We start from the raw sequence: 14323 nt of genomic DNA on the forward strand, positions 1-14323 counted from the left end.
TTTTAAATATTTTTGTATTTCGTAATTTACATATTGCTATATCTCGAAGCCGTAGCATCGTACCAAAAAGTGGTCTAAGACAAACTTGTAGGAAATTTGACGGGCTTTCCGAAAAAAATACACTAAAAGAAAAAAACACTCCACTTTTATGAGATTTTTTGATTTTTAAGTTTTACCATCAAGGTGAGCCCACGATTTTTTTTTTCGTTCAAATTTTTTATGAAAATAGCCTGAGCTGCTACAAAAAGACTCACGAAAAATGCAGGATGGAGCAACTCACCTAAAAAAACAAAAATCATTTACTGAAACTGTTTTGTTCAAAAGTGTTTTAAGCATCAACATTTTCAAAAACCGAACACAAGAGTCGATTCTCCAGACAATCTTACATAAAAGTCTTCATATTGATCATTCTCCTTAGTACAATCCTTGCGAAGTTACAGCGGTTTCAAAAATAAAAATGTTGATAAAATAGGTTTTTGATGGTTTTTGACAATTTATATATGACGGACCTGATTTTTCAGTCTCGAAAATATTTTTAACGGAAAGCTCGTCCAATTTTCCATAAGTTTGTCTTTGACAGCTTTTCAATTTGACTCGTTTAAGAGGCAGTATTTGTAAATATTGCTCGGTTTGTTCTAGAGGTCGTATCGAGTTGCTCCGATTTGGATGAAACTTTCAGCGTTTGTTTGTCTATACATGAGATGAACTCATGCCAAATATGAGCCCTTTACGACAAAGGGAAGTGGGGTAAAACGGGCTTTGAAGTTTGAGTTCGAAAAAACATAAAAAATCTTAAAATTGCTCGCATTTCCGTAAAACTTCATCAGTTCCAACTCTCTTAGATGCAATCGAAAGGTCTTTTGAAGCACTTCAAAATGTGCTATAGACATCCAGGATTGGTTTGACTTTTTCTCATAGCTTTTGCAAATTACTGTTAAAAATGGATTTTGTTAAAACCTTAATATCTTTTTGCAACAGCCTCCAACACCCATACTCCCATAGGTCAAAAGATAGGTAATTTCGTGGACTATAAGCCTATGGTATTAACTTTTTGGCCAATCGCAGTTTTTCTCATAGTTTTTAAAATTTTCTAGAACAAACATTTTACAACGTTATTTTTTGCCCGGTAGGCCAAGAAGACGGCACTTTTTGGTCTCAATTTTGTCATATTCGGAATCCTCGGACAATTTCACGTAAGTTAGAAGTATTGGAGTTGTAAATTTGATTTAAAAATTAATTAAATAAAACATTTTTGAAAAAAGAAATAGATCTTATTTACCCTATGATCAATACGTCAAATGCTGTATCAAGTAGGCGAATATCTGTTTACCCCTAATCCGACAAAATGTTTAAAAATATTTTAATTCATTCTGAATGGCATTTTTTCCAATCAAATACAACTCCAATACTTCTAACTTACGTGAAATTGTCCGAGTATTCCGAATATGACAAAATTGAGACCAAAAAGTGCCGCTATGACGGCCTACAGGACAAAAACTAACGTTGTAAAATGTTTGTTATAGAAAAATATAAAAATTATGAGAAAAACTGCGATTGGCCAAAAAGTTAATACCGTAGGCTTATAGTGCATGCAATTACCTATCTTTTGACCTATGGGAGTATGGGTGTTGGAGGCTGTTGCAAAAAGATATTAAGGTTTTAACAAAATCCATTTTTGACAGTAATTTGCAAAAGCTAAGAGAAAAAGTCAAACCAATCCTGGATGTTTATAGTACATTTTGAAGTGCTTTAAAAGACCTTTCGAATGCATCTAAGAGAGTTGGAATTGATGAAGTTTTACGCAAATGAGAGCAGTTTTGAGATTTTTTATGTTTTTTCGACCTCAAACTTCAAAGCCCGTTTTACCCCACGTCCCTTTGTCGTAAAGGGCTCATATTTGGCATGAGTTCATCTCATGTATAGACAAACAAACGCTGAAAGTTTCATCCAAATCGGAGCACCTCGATACGACCTGTTACACATTGGTGAAAAACTCGCTCTTAAATATTTACGTAAGCTTATTTACTATCCAGGTTTATACCACACTGAATAAAATATTCTATTTTCAGTTATGAGCAATGTAATTATGCTTATATCTGCAAACTGATGGGAAATTGGACGAGCTTTCCGGTAAAAATATTTACGAGACTGAAAAATCATGTCTGTCATATAGAAATTGCCAAAAACCACTAAAAAACCTATTTTTTCGACATTTTTATTTTTAAAAACTGCTGAATCTTCACAAGGATTGGACATAAAACAATGTTCAATATGGAGACTTTTATGTAACATTGTCTGGAGAATCGAATCCTACTATTGATTTTTGAAGGTTTTGACGTTTAGACCACTTTAAAAAAATACAGTTTCAGTAAATTATTTTTGTATTTTTTTATGAGAGACATACCATCTAGCCTTTCTCACAAAAAAATTGAACGAAAAACAATCGTGACATCACCTTAAAATTTAACATTTAAACTCAAAAATTAAAAAATTTCTCAGAATTGGCTTGTATTTTTCTTTCAGTGTTTTTTTTTTTCAAAAAGCTCTTCTAACTTCCTACAAGTTTCTCTTTGACCAGTTTCTGATACGATGTAACGGCTTAGAGATACAGCAATATTTAATTTACAAAATTCAAACATATTTAAAACCCTAACGCGCTTCTCAAATGTCATTTTTGGGTGCAACTGGCTCCATATACACAAAAATGGCTTATATAGGCCTAGGATAACATGTCTAACAAATTTCATTGAAATCGCAGAGGGTCGGGTACAAAAGTACCAGAAAAATTCCTGATTTGACCTGGAAGCTGGAACCAAGGTTCTTTTTAAATGGAATTGCTGTAATAAAAATAGAAAAATACATTGAAAAGTACATTATAAATGTATAATATACTCCGTACAGTTGATTTGCAATCATTAATTTAAATAAAATATGATTCAACGAAAATAAAATTAAATTGTACATCTAAAATTTACCAAAAATTCTAAAGATTTTTTTAATAAACCCATACAAGCCAAACATGATTCTGAAAAAACACAGAGGAATGCATTTTAAATTGATTTCAGCGAATTGCAGTGTTTCCATTGAAGTTTTGATGTTTTTTTAAAAAAAAAATATTTTGCCCCGACTTTCGAGCCGATTTTGAAGGCCTGATCAAAGTTAAGTATTTCAGGTTGCAACCATGGATGTAACAAAATTGAACTCAAATTTATGAATCGGCATGACAAAAAAAAACTACTACCTTATTTAGAAAGGTGCAAATATAAAACACAACTATTTGAAAGTTTTAAGTTTATTATTCAATGCATAGAAAACCTCACAAATAAAAAAAAATCAACAACCTGGCGCCACTGCACCATCATCAAACTCCAAAGATAGCAGATTGGCTCGAGGCAGGTGTGGGAGTGTTCACCCTACACCCTGCCGCCCGCCCGTGTCCGCCATCATCCAACAATTGTCTTAAAGTATCTGTGCCCAGGTAAAGAACAGCACAGCCAAAGGGTCTCGTGATGCATCTTATCTGCTGTGCTCGTTGAAGAAGCGATGGAAAGAAAGAAAACGAAGCTTCAGTACAGTTGCTCAACACACGTTGCGTTGGTCGTGACGCCCGCTGTCATGATGTTCTGGATTTGTAATAACCCCCCCTTCTTCGGAATGTTGGGGCGAATAAACAAACATCGATAATGTCGATTTACTCGAGTTTTCAGTACCCCCCTAATCATTTGAGCCACTATTCGAAATCGAAACGAGTCGATAGGGGCTTATCAAAGGGGGGTTTGAAGCTGATAGAAGCTTATTTGGATGTAATCGGTTTAATCGGTATTTATCAGAAATACGCGTATAAAAAGTGAGTTTAATGCTCTAATTGTTATCAGCTTATCAGAAAGAATTGTTTTGAGGTTGTGCGTCAATGTTGTAGCCAACATTAGGTAGTCTTTGAGTTATCTAAACAAGGGGTTGTAGTCTCATTGATACAAATGGGAAATAAAATAAAAAGAAAAAAGCAAAATTAAGGCTTAAAGCAAGTCTCAGTCTCAACTCATCTCATTTGAAGAGCTTCATTGCCGGACGAATGTCGAAAATTGAAATTTAAATGCAGTGATAATTAAGGCCTTTCGAAAATGATAAATTTTAATGATTTAATACAATTATAATGACTCACACACATATCCGGACATGGCACTCGAATCGAGGCTGTATGCATGGCTAGCTCTTAACTGGACGTGATTTGCTGTTATTAGTGGGGGTGGGTGGATTGATGCGGGGGGTGCAACACAGTCGGATTTCATCACAGAACCCAGAGTACTCATAATGAGCAGCAGCGCAGTCAGTGTGTCAGTATGTCTCACTTAAGCCTCCCCAACCCACATATAGCATAGCAAAGCGGGGTAGTGGCTCTGGCGGATTATGTCACAGCAATGCTACGATGCATAAATAAATTAGCTTTCGAGAATGCGAGAAACATGCAGCCGGGAAAAAAAAGAATATTTACCGGGATTCAATTGTGATTCGATGGTGCAGTGCCGTGTTGGGTTGTGGGAAACTTTGTAGAGATGATGATAAGTTTATTGATCGGAAGGAAGTTAATAATTATACAAACAATAACATGAAGATTTCTTTGCTTGATTAAGTGCTGAAGAAATATGAAAAGTATTTGCCTTACTCTACTGTTACTAATTATCAAAAGCAAAAAGCAAAAAGCAAAAAGCAAAAAGCAAAAAGCAAAAAGCAAAAAGCAAAAAGCAAAAAGCAAAAAGCAAAAAGCAAAAAGCAAAAAGCAAAAAGTCAAAAGCAAAAGCAAAAGCAAAAAAGCAAAAGCAAAAGCAAAAGCAAAAAAAAAGCAAAAGCAAAAGCAGCAAAAGCAGCAAAAGCAAAAGCAAAAGCAAAAGCAAAAGCAAAAGCAAAAAGCAAAAGCAAAAGCAAAAAGCAAAAGCAAAAGCAAAAGCAAAAAGCAAAAGCAAAAAAGCAAAAGCAAAAGCAAAAAGCAAAAGCAAAAGCAAAAGCAAAAGCAAAAGCAAAAGCAAAAGCAAAAGCAAAAAGCAAAAGCAAAAGCAAAGCAAAAAGCAAAAAGCAAAAAAAACAAAAGCAAAAGCAAAAGCAAAAGCAAAGCAAAAGCAAAAAGCAAAAGCAAAAGCAAAAAGCAAAAGCAAAAGCAAAAAGCAAAAAAGCAAAAAGCAAAAGCAAAAGCAAAAGCAAAAGCAAAGCAAAAGCAAAAGCAAAAAGCAAAAGCAAAAGCAAAAAGCAAAAGCAAAAGCAAAAAGCAAAAAAAAAAAAAGCAAAAGCAAAAGCAAAAGCAAAAACAAAAGCAAAGCAAAAGCAAAAGCAAAAGCAAAAAGCAAAAAGCAAAAAGCAAAAAAAAGCAAAAGCAAAAGCAAAAGCAAAAGCAAAAGCAAGCAAAAAAAACAAAGCAAAAGCAAAAGCAAAAAAAAAACAAAAAAAAAAACAAAAACAAAAGCAAAAGCAAAGCAAAAGCAAAAGAAAAGCAAAAGCAAAAAAAAAACAAAAGCAAAAGCAAAAAAAAGCAAAAAGCAAAAGCAAAAAGCAAAAACAAAAGCAAAGCAAAAGCAAAAGCAAAAAGCAAAAGCAAAGCAAAAGCAAAAAGCAAAAAAAAAGCAAAAGCAAAAGCAAAAAGCAAAAAGCAAAAGCAAAAGCAAAAGCAAAAAAAGCAAAAGCAAAAGCAAAAGCAAAAGCAAAAACAAAAGCAAAAGCAAAAGCAAAAAGCAAAAGCAAAAACAAAAGCAAAAGCAAAAAGCAAAAGCAAAAAGCAAAAAAGCAAAAGCAAAAGCAAAAGCAAAAGCAAAAGCAAAAGCAAAAGCAAAAGCAAAAGCCAAAGCAAAAAGCAAAAAGCCAAAAGCAAAAAGCAAAAAGCCAAAAGCAAAAAGCAAAAAGCCAAAAGCAAAAAGCAAAAAGTAAAAAGCAAAAAGCAAAGTAAACTTCACAAATTTGTTTTAAAGCAAAACCATGTCATTTCCATTTCATATTTATGTGCAGCTCTTCATAACGCAATGAAAATTACGCAACCGAACTTTATCAACCGTTGCAAGCCAAGCTATTCGATAAACTTTGGTCTCAAATCCAATAACTTGCACCGGTCAACGCTGTGGTTTGCGATGTGGCAGCATGAAACATCCTTGGCGAGAGCAATTTGATACCGCATACTCGCACGCATAACTGTTATCCGAATGAATTAATTATTATGAAACACACCGGTCGGTGGCGGGGTCATGGCGGTGCTTTCACGTCCTGTGAATCATCCTTCCTGACCTAAGCCGGGGACTCATAAACACACAGCCATGGAGCAGCAGCAGCACGGCTGATCTCTTCTCAATTAGTGAGTCCCAGCCAGCCAGAGTTCCCTCATATTAATGCCATTAGTTATGGATTGCAATGGCCACCAAACTACACCCTTGCCACCCACAACACATGCATATGAAATGGTTTGCCCGCTTCCCCCCGAGGGGCCTGACTGAAAAACAATTATTAAAATAGAACTGGGATTAAGATTGCACCCCAGCGCAATTTATGCTGCCAGTTTAATTTGGTTCGCCGACTCTGGAATGGATTGCTCGTGCCACTCAAAGTGCATTAGGTAACATTTTGAATTATAATTTTATTTGTGAAAACAGAAATGTACAACTAGTATTTATTAACAATAATATGAAAATTATTTTTTTTGTAAATTAAAAATATAGCTGTAAAATCAGATTCTTGCTCAAATAATTTCAATTTGACTTATAATATCTATTAACTCAAAACTCATGAAACTTTTTGAAGCAAAAATTTAAATAGTTATTTTCTAACGGAAGTTCAATTCCATACTTTCTGTAAAAACGGAATTTCAATTCCATATATTCTGTAAAAAAAAGTCAGTGGTGTCCAACCTCCATCATTTGAAAACGGATCAATTACTGGCCCATAAAGCTCACGGCTTTATGGGCCAGTAATTGATCCATGTAGTGTGTGTTTGTAACAGTGCACGTGTTGTTTTTGTTTTTGTTTTTGTTTTTGTTTTTGTTTTTGTTTTTGTTTTTGTTTTTGTTTTTGTTTTTGTTTTTGTTTTTGTTTTTGTTTTTGTTTTTGTTTTTGTTTTTGTTTTTGTTTTTGTTTTTGTTTTTGTTTTTGTTTTTGTTTTTGTTTTTGTTTTTGTTTTTGTTTTGTTTTTGTTTTTGTTTTTGTTTTTGTTTTTGTTTTTGTTTTTGTTTTTGTTTTTGTTTTTGTTTTTGTTTGTTTTTGTTTTTGTTTTGTTTTTGTTTTGTTTTTGTTTTTGTTTTTGTTTTTGTTTTTGTTTTTGTTTTTGTTTTTGTTTTTGTTTTTGTTTTGTTTTTGTTTTTGTTTTTGTTTTTGTTTTGTTTTGTTTTTGTTTTTGTTTTTGTTTTTGTTTTGTTTTTGTTTTTGTTTTTGTTTTGTTTTTGTTTTTGTTTTTGTTTTTGTTTTTGTTTTTGTTTTGTTTTTGTTTTTGTTTTTGTTTGTTTTTGTTTTGTTTTGTTTTGTTTTTGTTTTGTTTTGTTTTTGTTTTTGTTTTTGTTTTGTTTTTGTTTTTGTTTTTGTTTTGTTTTTGTTTTTGTTTTGTTTTTGTTTTGTTTTTGTTTTTGTTTTTGTTTTTGTTTTGTTTTTGTTTTTGTTTTTGTTTTTGTTTTTGTTTTTGTTTTTGTTTTTGTTTTTGTTTTGTTTTTGTTTTTGTTTTTGTTTTTGTTTTTGTTTTTGTTTTTGTTTTTGTTTTGTTTTGTTTTGTTTTTGTTTTTGTTTTTGTTTTTGTTTTTGTTTTTGTTTTTGTTTTTGTTTTGTTTTTGTTTTTGTTTTTGTTTTTGTTTTTGTTTTTGTTTTTGTTTTTGTTTTGTTTTTGTTTTTGTTTTTGTTTTTGTTTTTGTTTTTGTTTTTGTTTTTGTTTTTGTTTTGTTTTTGTTTTGTTTTTGTTTTTGTTTTTGTTTTTGTTTTGTTTTGTTTTTGTTTTTGTTTTTGTTTTTGTTTTTGTTTTTGTTTTTGTTTTTGTTTTTGTTTTTGTTTTTGTTTTTGTTTTGTTTTTGTTTTTGTTTTTGTTTTTGTTTTTGTTTTTGTTTTTGTTTTTGTTTTTGTTTTTGTTTTTGTTTTTGTTTTTGTTTTTGTTTTTGTTTTTGTTTTTGTTTTTGTTTTTGTTTTTGTTTTTGTTTTTGTTTTTGTTTTTGTTTTTGTTTTGTTTTTGTTTTTGTTTTTGTTTTTGTTTTTGTTTTTGTTTTGTTTTTGTTTTTGTTTTTGTTTTTGTTTTTGTTTTTGTTTTTGTTTTTGTTTTTGTTTTTGTTTTTGTTTTTGTTTTTGTTTTTGTTTTTGTTTTTGTTTTTGTTTTTGTTTTTGTTTTTGTTTTTGTTTTTGTTTTTGTTTTGTTTTTGTTTTTGTTTTTGTTTTTGTTTTTGTTTTTGTTTTTGTTTTTGTTTTTGTTTTTGTTTTTGTTTTTGTTTTTGTTTTTGTTTTTGTTTTTGTTTTTGTTTTTGTTTTTGTTTTTGTTTTTGTTTTTGTTTTTGTTTTTGTTTTTGTTTTTGTTTTTGTTTTTGTTTTTGTTTTTGTTTTTGTTTTTGTTTTTGTTTTTGTTTTTGTTTTTGTTTTTGTAAGTTTAAGTCAATTCCGCACAACTTTCTTGAACACAATATATTTTTTACCCACACGCTGATACAGGCTAGGAAGATCAAGTCTTTTCTTTCTCCCCTACCCCAATACAACTTCGATTGTGATGTGACCTGATATGGTTGTAAAATATGTATCCGTGCGCCTTAGTCGCTCAGTAACAATTCAAAAAGTCACTCCAAACAACTCCCCTCTTGAAAAATTCAGTACACAGCAGAAAGTTTTATTTTATTTCTGCTCGCTTATGCAGCTCAGCCGAAACAGCAGTCGGAAAAAAGGCATGGTTTATACCCACTTTTGCCTTGAAATGTGACCATTACCATTTTCGGGGCCTTATTCTGTGGGGTTCTTCCCAAGAAAACGAAAAAAGAAGAAAAAAATCTTTTCCGAACAAGTTTTTCCAACAAAACACAAAAGTCGTTCCAATTTTATTGTCCAACTTTAGCTGGCCCGTCCAAAGTCGCTCACTCTCCGGCGGGGAGCAGAGTGTTTTAGTAGGGAAATTGGCTCCAAGATGGCACCACAGCGCGGCCAAAGCAGTTTGAGGCAGATTCTCGACACCGCCACCAACTGTCGTATTTTAGGCTGAGGAGATGAGGGCGAACCGAAAAAAAAAGTTCTGATTCAATGCTCGTTGGCCGTTTCTGCAAATTATGGGAGTTGTTTTCGGTTGTGCGTAAATTGGGCAACTTTCGCACTTCAGTGATTTTTAACCACGAGGTAGAGAGCGGTCGTTCATTGCATTTTGGGTAACGATTTACTCAATGTTTTATTGGGTTTAACCTTTTTTTGTGGAAAATAAATTGAGGTGAGTTGAGTTGAGTTGAGTTGAGTTGAGTTGAGTTGAGTTGAGTTGAGTTGAGTTGAGTTGAGTTGAGTTGAGTTGAGTTGAGTTGAGTTGAGTTGAGTTGAGTTGAGTTGAGTTGAGTTGAGTTGAGTTGAGTTGAGTTGAGTTGAGTTGAGTTGAGTTGAGTTGAGTTGAGTTGAGTTGAGTTGAGTTGAGTTGAGTTGAGTTGAGTTGAGTTGAGTTGAGTTGAGTTGAGTTGAGTTGAGTTGAGTTGAGTTGAGTTGAGTTGAGTTGAGTTGAGTTGAGTTGAGTTGAGTTGAGTTGAGTTGAGTTGAGTTGAGTTGAGTTGAGTTGAGTTGAGTTGAGTTGAGTTGAGTTGAGTTGAGTTGAGTTGAGTTGAGTTGAGTTGAGTTGAGTTGAGTTGAGTTGAGTTGAGTTGAGTTGAGTTGAGTTGAGTTGAGTTGAGTTGAGTTGAGTTGAGTTGAGTTGAGTTGAGTTGAGTTGAGTTGAGTTGAGTTGAGTTGAGTTGAGTTGAGTTGAGTTGAGTTGAGTTGAGTTGAGTTGAGTTGAGTTGAGTTGAGTTGAGTTGAGTTGAGTTGAGTTGAGTTGAGTTGAGTTGAGTTGAGTTGAGTTGAGTTGAGTTGAGTTGAGTTGAGTTGAGTTGAGTTGAGTTGAGTTGAGTTGAGTTGAGTTGAGTTGAGTTGAGTTGAGTTGAGTTGAGTTGAGTTGAGTTGAGTTGAGTTGAGTTGAGTTGAGTTGAGTTGAGTTGAGTTGAGTTGAGTTGAGTTGAGTTGAGTTGAGTTGAGTTGAGTTGAGTTGAGTTGAGTTGAGTTGAGTTGAGTTGAGTTGAGTTGAGTTGAGTTGAGTTGAGTTGAGTTGAGTTGAGTTGAGTTGAGTTGAGTTGAGTTCGTTTCACAATTAAGTATTTTGTGATTAAATAGATTATCTTATTCAAACTTTAAATAACCACTTCAAGGAAACTTCAATCAAACACGTGCATCTCCCTTTTGTTAGCTGAAACGAAGCACATTTTCAAACATTGTGCGTTCAACTCTTTGCATTCAAATGGCTGAGTAGTTGTTCTACACTTCTTCAAAGTAGAAAAAGTTCCAATCCCATCAGAAGTAGCAGCAGCATGCAGGTAGTTTCCCCAAAAGAGGATCACAAGCAGATTGATTCCGAAAGTATACACTCTTCCCAATTCAATTCTGCTCCTTAATTCTGCGCAAACCTACCAAACCACCGTCACCACCCCCTCCATCAGCTTCGGGGGGTTCGGGTTGAGTTGTTCTTCATCTGTTGAGCAAACTGGAAAACTCTTGCACACGTCCCCGTCTCGAGGACAATCCCTAGGTGGAATCAATCCTTATCATTTGAGAATTCCCTTTCTTGCACAGCAGTGGAAACCTGGGATTGGGTTTGATTAGATTTGAACCGAATCCCACATGCGATGACTGGATCAAATCTTCGCTCCCCTCGGACGGGGGTTTTGACTGGAGATGTTTTCAATTTTAAAATTTGAGCAAATTTGGCTTGAAAGAAATCCTAAAAGTTCAAAAGTCTTCAAATTTCAAGTTTTAAGTTTTTCTAGATAAACTGAAAAACAATTTTTCAAAAGAAAATTTGACAGTTGAGTTCTGAACACCCCCACCGAACATGCAAACACATGCGCTCCCGATAACGAAAATGAAGACAGCTTTCAATCCAATTCTCCAGTTTTCCCTACGTCGACGACGACGACGACGACTCCAACTTTGGAACGACTCCGTGTGTACAGCTGGAATGAAGATGTATTTCACGCTATCGAACGGCTGATTGATTAAAACCTCTGCTTCTTGCAACAGTAGTGGCGGCAAAATTGGTGTGTCACTCGGTCTCAATCCGACATTCCTGAGATTCGCTGGATCGAGAGCATGCTCTGTTCAGTTGTCAAACAAAAGTTGTGCCTCTTCGTTAAGCGGGTTTGGAGGTAATTGGGAAATGATTTATAGAACTCAAGTTAAATTGAATTGTTGGAACAATCAGTTGAATCTCAAAAAGAAGGAATGCCCAAAATGTACAAAATGCAATGCCATATATTGAGTGGCATTTTAGCAATGTCTTCCAGACTAAGTTACCTAAATTACTAAGTTACTCAACCAATAAAATAACAATGATGACGTTTTGATTCTGATTCTGGTTCTGGTTCTGGTTCTGGTTCTGGTTCTGGTTCTGGTTCTGGTTCTGGTTCTGGTTCTGGTTCTGGTTCTGGTTCTGGTTCTGGTTCTGGTTCTGGTTCTGGTTCTGGTTCTGGTTCTGGTTCTGGTTCTGGTTCTGGTTCTGGTTCTGGTTCTGGTTCTGGTTCTGGTTCTGGTTCTGGTTCTGGTTCTGGTTCTGGTTCTGGTTCTGGTTCTGGTTCTGGTTCTGGTTCTGGTTCTGGTTCTGGTTCTGGTTCTGGTTCTGGTTCTGGTTCTGGTTCTGGTTCTGGTTCTGGTTCTGGTTCTGGTTCTGGTTCTGGTTCTGGTTCTGGTTCTGGTTCTGGTTCTGGTTCTGGTTCTGGTTCTGGTTCTGGTTCTGGTTCTGGTTCTGGTTCTGGTTCTGGTTCTGGTTCTGGTTCTGGTTCTGGTTCTGGTTCTGGTTCTGGTTCTGGTTCTGGTTCTGGTTCTGGTTCTGGTTCTGGTTCTGGTTCTGGTTCTGGTTCTGGTTCTGGTTCTGGTTCTGGTTCTGGTTCTGGTTCTGGTTCTGGTTCTGGTTCTGGTTCTGGTTCTGGTTCTGGTTCTGGTTCTGGTTCTGGTTCTGGTTCTGGTTCTGGTTCTGGTTCTGGTTCTGGTTCTGGTTCTGGTTCTGGTTCTGGTTCTGGTTCTGGTTCTGGTTCTGGTTCTGGTTCTGGTTCTGGTTCTGGTTCTGGTTCTGGTTCTGGTTCTGGTTCTGGTTCTGGTTCTGGTTCTGGTTCTGGTTCTGGTTCTGGTTCTGGTTCTGGTTCTGGTTCTGGTTCTGGTTCTGGTTCTGGTTCTGGTTCTGGTTCTGGTTCTGGTTCTGGTTCTGGTTCTGGTTCTGGTTCTGGTTCTGGTTCTGGTTCTGGTTCTGGTTCTGGTTCTGGTTCTGGTTCTGGTTCTGGTTCTGGTTCTGGTTCTGGTTCTGGTTCTGGTTCTGGTTCTGGTTCTGGTTCTGGTTCTGGTTCTGGTTCTGGTTCTGGTTCTGGTTCTGGTTCTGGTTCTGGTTCTGGTTCTGGTTCTGGTTCTGGTTCTGGTTCTGGTTCTGGTTCTGGTTCTGGTTCTGGTTCTGGTTCTGGTTCTGGTTCTGGTTCTGGTTCTGGTTCTGGTTCTGGTTCTGGTTCTGGTTCTGGTTCTGGTTCTGGTTCTGGTTCTGGTTCTGGTTCTGATTAATTTTGATTTATTCTTACCAAAACAATAAAATAACAATAATGTTACATTTAACGTGTTAATTTATTCAGAAATAAGAACCACAATCCTAATAATTAGCTCTGCAGTGGTCTGGGCATAAAGTACAACTTTTTCGTAAGCGTTGAGTAGAAACTGGAGATCTGCTTCTTGTTGTTCCGTCGGCCATCGACGTTGCTAACCCGCCTCGATACGGCACTGTTGGTGGCCGTCAAGATATCCAGTATGGACTCATCGTCTGGATCGAAGCTCTCGATGACGTTGCAAAGCTCCTGGATGTACCAACTTCCTTGCGCATTCCGGAAGGAAACATGGCCTTAAAAAATACCAGATGTTGAGTAGAACTCAAGACGTCTTTAAAGAAAAACAAACCATGATGTGAACTCATCGCTATAAGAAAATCGGCAAACTCCGGATAACTAAAGATTCGGTTATCCTGCACAGGGCACGTATACCGCCGACCTCCGACGAGGTTGGCGCCTACAAAAGATCCCGTGTCGAACCTGAAGCGGGTCACCAGCGTTGAAGCCAGCCCGGAAACCAGCGATTGCAGCTGAACTCCGCGATCCAACCTTCCTCCCCGGCAGGCTTGCACCACAAACAGCTTAGGCTTGCCGGCCATTGCCGGTAGGGCTGCTGGTGTAAAGTGTTCTATGAACTCGTACAAGTGGAAGGTTTCATCACGAGCCACCAACCGGTCATTTTGCTCTCCGTGAGTGAGGAAAAATACCATCAAACTGTCACACTGGGTCAACTCTGCATCAGTCTTCACTTCGAAAAAAATACAAGATGTATAAAATTTCATCAAATTTCTTCCAAAAGTGCTCACATTTTCCAGCAATTGCCTCAATTCCCGAAGCGTCTTGGTTTTCGAAAACTTTGATGTGTTCCCGTGCGTACCCCAGCAAGGGAAGCGTCTGCAACAGTCGTTCGACGTCCTTTTCCGTCCCCACTCGGGGACTGTAACCGTTGGTAAATTCACGATGATTAAAGATGAGCACTTTACCTCGCAAGCGAGACTCCATCGAGTACCGCTTTGAGGACGGATCCACCGAAGTACGGATCGTGGAGAACATTACGGTTCCGTATAATTCAAGCAAACTTACAACTGAATTGACGAAACGTGCATTCTGCGGTGAGCTGCTTGTCGAAATGGTACTTATCACAACCAAGGTTTGTTTACCAACAGGTAGATAACAATGACTGAACCAATATACAGCAATTCCATTTGAAAAGAGCCTAAACCGAAAAAAAAATTCTCCAATCGGGCTCAAATTTTTTCTGGGGGTTCCCAAAAAATGGCAATTTTCGTCATTTTTCGCAAAAATCACTTTTTTCGAAAAATCATATCTCCGCGCCATTTCATCCGATTTTAGCTGTCTTAGATGCAAAAGAAAGGTGATGAGTTTGGCTATTTGAGAAAAATAGTAAGAAGTTCCAAAAATCTAGCTTAACTATTGAAAAAGTCGTATGAAAACTTAAAATGGCGTTTTGACCGTGTCTGGACCAAAGAGCCTATGTCTGAAAATTGCGTCTTTCAATTACGAAAATTTTGATACCC

At 36.1% G+C, this 14323-nt stretch overlaps 1 protein-coding gene across 1 annotated transcript; it reads right to left on the reverse strand.

Annotated features, from left to right (window-relative positions):
* Positions 1-12839: 12839 nt before the first annotated feature.
* Positions 12840-13838, reverse strand: LOC6050542 (caspase-6). The gene is made up of 3 exons (XM_038250488.1): positions 13592-13838; positions 13135-13533; positions 12840-13078 (listed from the first exon to the last, which is right to left on the reverse strand). The coding sequence occupies exons 1-3, from the start codon at positions 13836-13838 to the stop codon at positions 12840-12842; spliced, it is 885 nt and encodes a 294-aa protein (XP_038106416.1).
* Positions 13839-14323: the final 485 nt, after the last annotated feature.

This window comes from Culex quinquefasciatus, chromosome 2 (assembly GCF_015732765.1).
Source record: "Culex quinquefasciatus strain JHB chromosome 2, VPISU_Cqui_1.0_pri_paternal, whole genome shotgun sequence".
NCBI classification, from domain to species: domain Eukaryota; kingdom Metazoa; phylum Arthropoda; class Insecta; order Diptera; family Culicidae; genus Culex; species Culex quinquefasciatus.